The sequence below is a fragment of the Physeter macrocephalus genome, chromosome 15 (genome assembly GCF_002837175.3).
Source record: "Physeter macrocephalus isolate SW-GA chromosome 15, ASM283717v5, whole genome shotgun sequence".
NCBI lineage: Eukaryota > Metazoa > Chordata > Mammalia > Artiodactyla > Physeteridae > Physeter > Physeter macrocephalus.
Window position 1 is genome coordinate 74,798,348 of NC_041228.1, and position 9,957 is coordinate 74,808,304.

General features: G+C 39.7%; 1 protein-coding gene across 6 annotated transcripts in view; it reads left to right on the forward strand.

Annotated features, from left to right (window-relative positions):
• TOX (thymocyte selection associated high mobility group box) overlaps nt 1-9,957 on the forward strand; it is a 302,864-nt gene that overhangs the window by 247,081 nt on the left and 45,826 nt on the right. For all 6 annotated transcript variants that reach the window (XM_028500656.2, XM_028500655.2, XM_024127037.2 and 3 more), the window contains one exon: nt 9,109-9,390. In XM_028500656.2, the coding sequence (XP_028356457.1) occupies nt 9,109-9,390 (282 nt within the window). The remainder of the gene's footprint in view (nt 1-9,108; nt 9,391-9,957) is intronic.

The window sequence follows — 9,957 nt, forward strand, 5'->3', positions numbered from 1 at the left end:
AATAGACTTTAAAATAAAGACTATTACAAGAGACAAAGAAGGACACTGCATAATGATCAAGGGATCGATCCAAGAAGAAGATATAACAATTGTAAATATTTATGCACCCAACGTAGGAGCACCTCAATACATAAGGCAAATAAAAGGGGAAATTGACAGTAACACAATCATAGTAGGGGAGTTTAACACCCCACTTTCACCAATGGACAGATCATCCAAAAAGAAAATAAATAAGGAGGGGCTTCCCTGGTGGCCCAGTGTTTAAGAATCCGCCTGCCAATGCAGGGGAATTCGGTTCGAGCCCTGGTCCGCGAAGATCCCACATGCCATGGAGCACCTAAGCCCATGTGCCCAACTACTGAGCCTGCATTCTAGAGCCCACAAGCCACAAGTGCCGAGCCCACAAGCCACAACTACTGAAGCCTGCGCACCTAGAGCCCGTGCTCTGCAACAAGAGAAGCCACCGCAATGAGCAGCCTGTGCACCGCGACAAAGAGTAGCCCCCACTTGCTGCAACTAGAGAAGAGCCCGTGCACAGCAATGAAGACCCAACACAGCTACAAGTGAATAAAATAAATAAATTTTTAAAAGAAAAAGAAAATAAGGAAACACAAGCTTTAAATGACACATCAAACAAGATGAACTTAATTGATATTTATAGGACATTCCATCCAAAAACAACAGAATACACTTTCTTCTCAAGTGCTCATGGAACATTCTCCAGGATAGATCATATCTTGGGTCATAAATCAGGCCTTGGTAAACTTAAGAAAATTGAAATTGTATCAAGTATCTTTTCCATAACCAAGAGACCACTGAAGAAATCAAAGAGGAAATCAAAAAATACCTAGAAACAAATGACAATGGAAACACAACGACCGAACACCTATGGGATGTGGCAAAAGCCATTCTAAGAGGGAAGTTTGTAGCTATACAAGCCTACCACAAGAAACAAGAAAACTCTCAAATAAACAACATAACTTTACACCTAAAGCAGTTAGAGAAAGAAGAACAAAAACACCCCAAAGTTAGCAGAAGGAAAGAAATCATAAAGATCAGGTCAGAAATAAATGAAAAAGAAATGAAGGAAATGATAAAATTGAAATTGTATCAAGTATCTTTTCCTACCACAACGCTATGAGACTAGATATCGATTACAGGAAAAAAAACTGAAAAAAATACAAACACATGGAGGCTAAACAATATGCTACTAAATAACCAAGAGACCACTGAAGAAATCAAAGAGGAAATCAAAAAATACCTAGAAACAAATGACAATGGAAACACAACGACCGAACACCTATGGGATGTGGCAAAAGCCATTCTAAGAGGGAAGTTTGTAGCTATACAAGCCTACCACAAGAAACAAGAAAACTCTCAAATAAACAACATAACTTTACACCTAAAGCAGTTAGAGAAAGAAGAACAAAAACACCCCAAAGTTAGCAGAAGGAAAGAAATCATAAAGATCAGATCAGAAATAAATGAAAAAGAAATGAAGGAAACAGCAACAAAGATCAATAAAACTAAAAGCTGGTTCTTTGAGAAGATAAACAAAATTGATAAACCATTAGCCAGACTCATCAAGAAAAAAAGGGAGAAGAAGACTCAAATCAAGGGAATTAGAAATGAAAAAGGAGAAATAACAACTGATACTGCAGAAATACAAAGGATCATAAGAGATTAGTACAAGCAACTCTATGCCAATAAAATGGACAACCTGGAAGAAATGGACAAATTCTTAGAAAAGCACAACCTTCCGAGACTGAACCAGGAAGACATAGAAAATATAAACAGATCAATCACAAGCACTGAAACTGAAACTGTGATTAAAAATCTTCCAACAAAGAAAAAGCCCAGGACCAGATTGCTTCACCGGCAAATTCTATCAAACATTTAGAGAAGAGCTAACACCTGTCCTTCTCAAACTCTTCCAAAATATAGCAGATGGAAGAACACTCCCAAACTCATTCTGTGAGGCCACCATCACCCTGATACCAAAACCAGACAAAGATGTCACAAAGAGAGAAAACTACAGGCCAATATCACTGATGAACATAGATGCAAAAATCCTCAACAAAATACTAGAAAACAGAATCCAGCAGCACATTAAAAGAATCATACACCATGATCAAGTGGGATTTATCCCAGGAATGCAAGGATTCTTCAATCTACACAAATCAATCAAAGTGATAACACCATATTGACAAATTGAAGGATAAAAACCATATGAGAATCTCAATAGATGCAGAAAAAGCTTTCGACAAAGTTCAACACTCATTTATGATAAAGACTCTCCCGAAAGTAGGCATAGAGGGAACCTACCTCAACATAATAAAGGCCATATATGACAAACCCACGGCCAACATCTTTCTCAATTGTGAAAAACTGAAACCATTTCCACTAAGATCATGAACAAGACAGAGTTGCGCACTCTCACCACTATTATTCAACACGGTTTTGGAAGTTTTATCCACAGCAGTCAGAGGCGAAAAAGAAATAAAAGGAATCCAAATCAGAAAAGAAGAAGTAAAACTGTCACTGTCTGCAGATGACATGATACTGTACATAAAGAATCCTAAAGATGCTACCAGAAAATTACTAGAGCTAATCAATGAATTTGGTAAAGTAGCAGGATACAAAGTTAATGCACAGAAATCTCTTGCATTCCTATACACTAATGATGAAAAATCTGAAAGAGAAATTAAGGAAACACTCCCATTTACCATTGCGACAAAAAGAATAAAATACCTAGGAATAAACCTACCTAAGGAGACAAAAGACCTGTATGCAGAAAACTATAAGACCCTGAGGAAAGAAATTAAAGATGATGCAAACAGATGGAAAGATATACCATGTTGTTGGATTGGAAGACTCAACATTGTGAAAATGACTCTACTACCCAAAGCAATCTACGGATTCAATGCAATCCCTATCAAACTACCAATGGCATTTTTCACAGAACTAGAACAAAAAATTTCACAATTTGTATGGAAACACAAAAGACCCCAAATAGCCAAAGCAATCTTGAGAAAGAAAAACGGAGCTGGAGGAATCAGGCTCCCTGACTTCAGACTATACTACAAAGCTACAGTCATCAAGATGGTATGGTACTGGCACAGAAACAGAAATATAGATCAATCGACCAGGATAGAAAGCCCAGAGATAAACCCACGCACATATGGTCACCTTTCTTTGGTAAAGGAGGCAAGAATATACAATGGAGAAAAGACAGTCTCTTCAGTAAGTGGTGCTGGGAAAAGTGGACAGCTACATGTGAAAGAATGAAATTCAAACATTCCCTAACACCATACACAAAGATAAACTCAAAATGGATTAAAGACCTAAATGTAAGGCCAGACACTATAAAACTCTTAGAGGAAAATATAGGCAGAACACTCTATGACATAAATCACAGCAAGATCCTTTTTGACCCACCTCCTAGAGAAATGGAAATAAAAACAAAAATAAATAAATGGGACCTAATGAAACTTAAAAGCTTTTGCACAGCAAAGGAAACCATCAACAAGACAAAAAGACAACCCTCAGAATGGGAGAAAATATTTGCAAATGAAGCAACTGGGATTAATCTCCAAAATATGCAAGCAGATCATGCAGCTCAATATCAGAAAACAAACAACCCAATCCAAAAATGGGCAGAAGACCTAAATAGACATTTCTCCAAAGAAGATATACAGAATGCCAACAAACACATGAAAGGATGCTCAACATCACTAATCATTAGAGAAATGCAAATCAAAACTACAGTGAGATATCACACTGGTCAGAATGGCCATCATCAAAAAATCTACAAACAATAAATGATGGAGAGGTTGTGGAGAAAAGGGAACCCTCTTGCTGGTGGGAATATAAATTGATACAGCCACTATGGAGAACAGTATGGAGGTTCCTTAAAAAACTAAAGATAGAACTACCATATGACCCAGCAATCCCACTACTGGGCATATACCCTGAGAAAACCATAATTCAAGAAGAGTCATGTACCGCAATGTTCATTGCAGCATTATTTACAATAGCCAGGACATGGAAGCAACCTAGGTATCCATCGACAGATGAATGGATAAAGGAGATGTGCCACATACATGCAATGGAATATTACTCAGCCATGAAAAGAAACGAAACTGAGTTATTTGTAGTGAGGAGGATGGACCTCGAGTCTGTCGTGCAGAGTGAAGTAAGTCAGAAAGAGAAAAACAAATACCGTGTGCTAACACGGGAAGGGTAAGCTGGGACGAAGTGAGAGAGTGGCATGGACTTATATATACACTACCAAATGTAAAATAGATACCTAGTGGGAAGCAGCTGCATAGCACAGGGAGATCAGCTCGGTGCTTTGTGACCACCTAGAGGGGTGGGATAGGGAGGGTGGGAGGGAGACGCAAGAAGGAGGGGTTATGGGGATATATGTATATGTATTACTGATTCACTTTGTTACACAGCAGCAACTAACACAACAATGTAAAGCAATTATACTCCAATAAAGATGTTTAAAAAAAAAAAAAGGCACCTGGAACAGTTCTTTGCTCAAAAAGATAAAATGTTTTGGGATGATGGAATTATGAAGTTGCCTGGAAAGTGGCAGAAGGTAGTGGAATAGAAGGGTGAATACGTTGTTCAATAAAGTTATTGGCGAAAATGAAAAATGTGTCTTTTATTTTTACTTAAAAACCATAGTCACTTTTTGGCCAACCCAGTATTTTCAGGGTTTGGATATGTGAATATGCTAATGGCATCGTGGAATTGTGAAAAGATCACAAATATGTAAAATAAGCGTATTTCTACTTTAATCTTTGTTGGTAGAGAGATCTGAGACCATTTATCCTCTACCATTCTCAATAAACTTGTACAAAACAGCCATTTCTATAGAACTACCTCCAAGGGGAATTATGAGGCCCAGTAGGTAAAAGTTCTGTGCAAACCACAAATCACTGAGCAAAGTGTTTTTTTGTAACTGTTTTTCAAAAGTTCAAACAGCAAATGCTCAGAAAGTGAATGCTGAAAGAGCAGCATAGACAAAGGCACATGTTCAAGGGAGAGAGAGGCAAAGGAAAGCAATTAGTTGGGTTTGGTTGAACAGTCAAGTGTGTGAAGGGCACTTATAAGGAATAAAGTTCATTTGGAATCTTGAATGGCATGCTAAACAGTTTGGATTCAATTTGGTAGGCAGATACCACTGGGAAGGTTTTGAGTCTGGCTCATGAAGATTAATTTTACAGTACTCTTCAGGGTGGATGTGAAGATGTTCTTTTTAGTTAAGAAGCTGTCGCAAGTGAGGAAGGAATGAAGGCCTGAAATATGTGAATGGTGTGTGAGTGAGAGGAAGGGAAGATGGAAGGGGTATCGTAGTGCAGACTCAGTGGAACTCACAAGAGTTTGATAGAAAAGGAATGAACCCAAAATTACTAGAACATTTTGAGTAGAAGAGACGGGGAGGAGGAAGGTATCATCGAAAGAAATTGGACACAGAGTACAAAATAGTTTTGAGAAAGAAAACCTTATTCGGTTTTCCAGCAGGGGTGATGTCCAAGTAGTGACATCTAGCAGAGTTAGACCTGGAGTTTGGGCCAGAATTGTACGTTTTCATTTACAACATTCCCCATTAACAAAATCATGATGCATCTTAGCTGGATGAAGAAGTGCGACTCAAAAACAGAATGTTGGGGCTTCCCTGGTGGCGCAATGGTTGAGAGTCCGCCTGCCGATGCAGGGGACACCGGTTCGTGCCCCGGGCCGGGAGGATCCCACATGCCGCGGAGCGGCTGGGCCCGTGAGCCACGGCCGCTGAGCCTGCGCGTCCGGAGCCTGTGCTCCGCAACGGGAGGGGCCACAACAGTGAGAGGCCCGCGTACCGCAAAAAACAAAAACAAAAACAAAAAACCAGAATATTAGGGAATCATTTAGGGGTGGAAAGTTGTAAGAAGAATAGAAGTCAATGAAGGAGCTGGAAGGAATCAGAACAGCAGCTGAGATTAAGCATGACTTAAGTGAATTATTCACGGTAAATTGAAAATACTGGAGGGTAACAGGAAATAATATTTTGCAAGTTGAAGTTTCGTATTTCACATTAAGACCCGTAGTTAGTCACTATCTTCCTAGAAGGAAACCAGTAATCAGAACATTTGCTTACCTTCATGAGCTGACTAATTATTCTTAGTTTTCAGTAATCAGTCCCTCCAGTTTAATTTGCCCCATATTATACATTAGGCAGTGATAAATAGTAAACTGACTTCTGTCAAAGCAAGGTGAAATGGAAAAACTCCTCCTAATTCAGAAATGTCACCAAGGGTGTTAAGATCTATTTCTAAGTGCATCTGAGGCCTAAAGAGATGAGTATGCTCTCTGATTTGTGCTTGCCACCCTCCACAAAGGAAAATTATTCTTTGATTCAGTGTTCAAGCTGCTGTCTGCTGGCCTAACACCATTGGTGACACCATATTTTGAACTAATGATGAGTCTGTTGAAAAAGTGGTACCCTGTTGAGAACTCTGTGGTCCCGACCCAGATTGATTCCCTTCTGCCTTCCACCGTGCCCACCTCCTCCTACTCATATAACAAAGGTGGAAATACAATTTTAGTTCTCAGAGATCTACCCACCACACTAATTAGCATGAGAAAACAATAAAAAAGATTCCAAAATGGAGGAAGAGATAGGTGCTCTAAAGTGAAATTTGTAGTCGTAAATCTGGAAATTCTGCGTGTAAGTCAATTTAGAGATCATCTGCAATGTCACATGAAAGCCACAATATTTCTGAAAGAGTGAGAAGTGGGCTCCAGATAGGTTACAGCTGTTCATGCTTGTAACTTGGGATTTATGTGACAGAGAAATAAAGATATCAATTAGCTACATACGTTTGGAAAGATAATTTACAGTATGATTTTGTTAGTAAACATTTTTAATTTGCAGGGCTCTAAAAATGTGTCCTCTACAAACAGATATGTTTGAATATGCGTGTGAGTGCTTTATTTGGTGCAGGGCTGGGAGAGGGAACTGCCCCGTATAGGACAGTGCCCTTTATGGGCGGCCCGTTACTCTGTGCCCACAATGAGAGACCCGTTCTACATGCTGAGGGTATAAGGAAGAACACAGTAGGGCCTTAGAGTATGGGCCTGAAGAAGACTCAGCGGCACAACTTTGTGGATAACTGTGAAAGCTCGTATTATTTCACAGGGAAGGTCAGATTGTGGAGGTTATAGGAACAGTTAAGCAGGAACAAAAACTATTTTAGTAAATGTGAGTGGAGGCACCACGAATGGACTAGACAAAAACCATGGATTTGGGTAGGCAATACTGGATGGGTGTTTTTGACTAGCTTTAATTAACTATAACTCTCTCTTTGGGATACGTAAAATATTGCATCCGCTGCTTAATACAGTAGGAAGTATCAAAGACTGGAATTGAGAGATGTAGGTTTTAACTCCAACTCTGTGGCTCGGGGAAGTCATTTAAGATCTCTGGGTTTTAGTCATTCATTTATATATTTATTCAACAGACATTCAAAGCCCCTCAGTCTCCTCTTCTGTAGATTGAGAACGTGTCACTAGAGCCTCTGCAGTGCTAACATGTATCACTGAATAGTGATACCTGCTTAATGGGGGGTTTCATAAAAAGGAGAGCTATGAGCTACTTTTGAAGGATTGGAGGAATGTGGTTTAAATTACGGGGAAAAGGTTGATTTAAGCCAGGAAATCAATGGGTACAAAGCCATAGAGCCAGACTAACCCTTCACCCAGGAGAGCCAGAGTCTAGGATTCCTAGAACTGAGTCTGAAGATGAAGCAGTAGCAAGACTTGGAAAGGTCAAAAGGTGTGACTAATAAGATGCCTTATGGAGGAGACAGTGAACCGAATACAGAGAACACGGGCAGACACCTCTTCAGTCACCACTCTGGTTTCAGGGAGGTCTAACTAGGTTGGTAAAATGACTAGAGAGCATTGGTAGAAAATGATTTTATTACCAAAAGAAAAAAAATCCTATGACTAAGTTACTTAATTGACCTTTTCATTATTTCCATGTCATTGGTGGTAACATTTGCAGATGGGTAGTTACTAGGCATTCTGACACTATATGGGGTTTTTTTTTAATGAAACAAAGAAAGGTAACATTAGTTTTACTTTTTCCATTCCCAAATGTAACGTTAACACATATCTGTTCGCTGCCCTCCTTTTTTCCATTTGTTTCTTTTTTTCTCTCTTGTTTTATGAACCCTCTACCTGCATGAACTCCCCAATGCCCTTCAGAGTGAACAAAACTGAGCTGCTTCTGTAAGCACCACAAAATAGTCCCCGTTATTTTAAGTTTGAAAATGACAGAGAAACATTAAGTGAAACCCACCACACTCTTCTTACAACACATTTGACCTCTAGATATGTTAAGAGCTTCATCCTCCAATGCTTTTAATTCTAATTCTTGCAGAGATGAAATTCACTGCTTGAATTGTAAGAGTGAGTCTCATTAAGGCTAAAAAGCAGTGACCCAGATAGCATAATGGATTAATATGGTGACCTTGTAACTTTAGAGCTTTACTTTCAAATCGGACTGTGTAGTCAAATCATTTCAATAGTCAATTAATCAATTGGTTAATACCAGCCTGTAAATGTTCTGAGTCGGAAGTTCGTAGATCATTTGGCCAGTACTAGCCTATGTAGAGGTAAACTGAGAACCATAGTATGCTTAACTTTCAAAGCCTTTTTTAAATGATGAGAATCAAAGAAATAGAGTTTCATGAATTACTGTGAATGCTGTAATCACTAATAATTATATAATATTGACACTCTAATAAGCATCAATATTTTGAAACTTACACCATAAATAGCTGTTAATGCTATATGTTTGCATTTCGTTGCAATGTAAAGAAGGACTGTAAATATAATCAACCAGGTCTTGAGTAATGAAATGTGATGTTGGCCGAATTCTCAAACTCAGGGTGATATATATACTGTTAGGGTTTATCCTACTCCGAGGGAGGGGGTGGAAATGTGTATAGTTTAGCAGGACATCCTAATGGAGTTTTGAAGCCTAGGGAATTTTAAAAATTTTTTCCAGAAACAAGTTTTGTGAAAAATTATTCCTCTGCATATTTTTTACAGATGCAGGATATACGGAGCCCAGAAGGAAGTCAGTATAGCGCCCACCCTCAGATGGCAGCCATGAGGCCAAGGGGCCAGCCTGCAGAGCTCAGGCAGCAGCCAGGCATGATGCAGCACGGCCAGCTCACCACCATCAACCAGTCTCAGCTAAGTGCTCAGCTTGGATTGAACATGGGGGGAAGCAGTGTCCCCCACAACTCGCCGTCTCCTCCCGGAAGCAAGTCTGCAACTCCTTCGCCGTCCAGCTCAGTGCATGAGGATGAAGGCGATGATACCTCTAAGGTATGACTAGGTTATTTTGGGGACCAATAGGAAAGGCTTGCTGCCTAAAAAAACTATTGACTGGCACTTCCCTTGACCTATGGTGGATGCAAGTTATAGCATCCAAATGAGAAACGGTGGTGGGGGACGGAATGGATTAAATCACCTGCTTGTGCAATTGCATTTTTAAGTTACTAACAAATCCTCTCAGTGCAAATGTATTCAACGTAAAAGTAGGTTGCACCCACACAGTATAGGGTCTGCGTAGTGAGTAAGGGGAAATCATTAATCTTGTAGGACTCAGTGTCCAAAATCAAGCTTAATTCACCACTCATTCAAAAATATCTTTCAATTTAACCGCTTTATTTTAAGAAGGCAACATCCCAGGGATATAATGATGGCCCTGTGTGTGTGTGTGTGTGTGTGTGTGTGTGTGTGTGTGTGTGTGTTATGGTTAGAGGAATCCTTTGAGATCCTCTTATCCAAACATTTCATGTTTAGGGGACTTCCCTGGTGGCGCAGTGGTTAAGAATCCGCCTGCCGATGCAGGGGACACGGGTTCGAGCCCTGGTCCGGGAAGATCCCGCA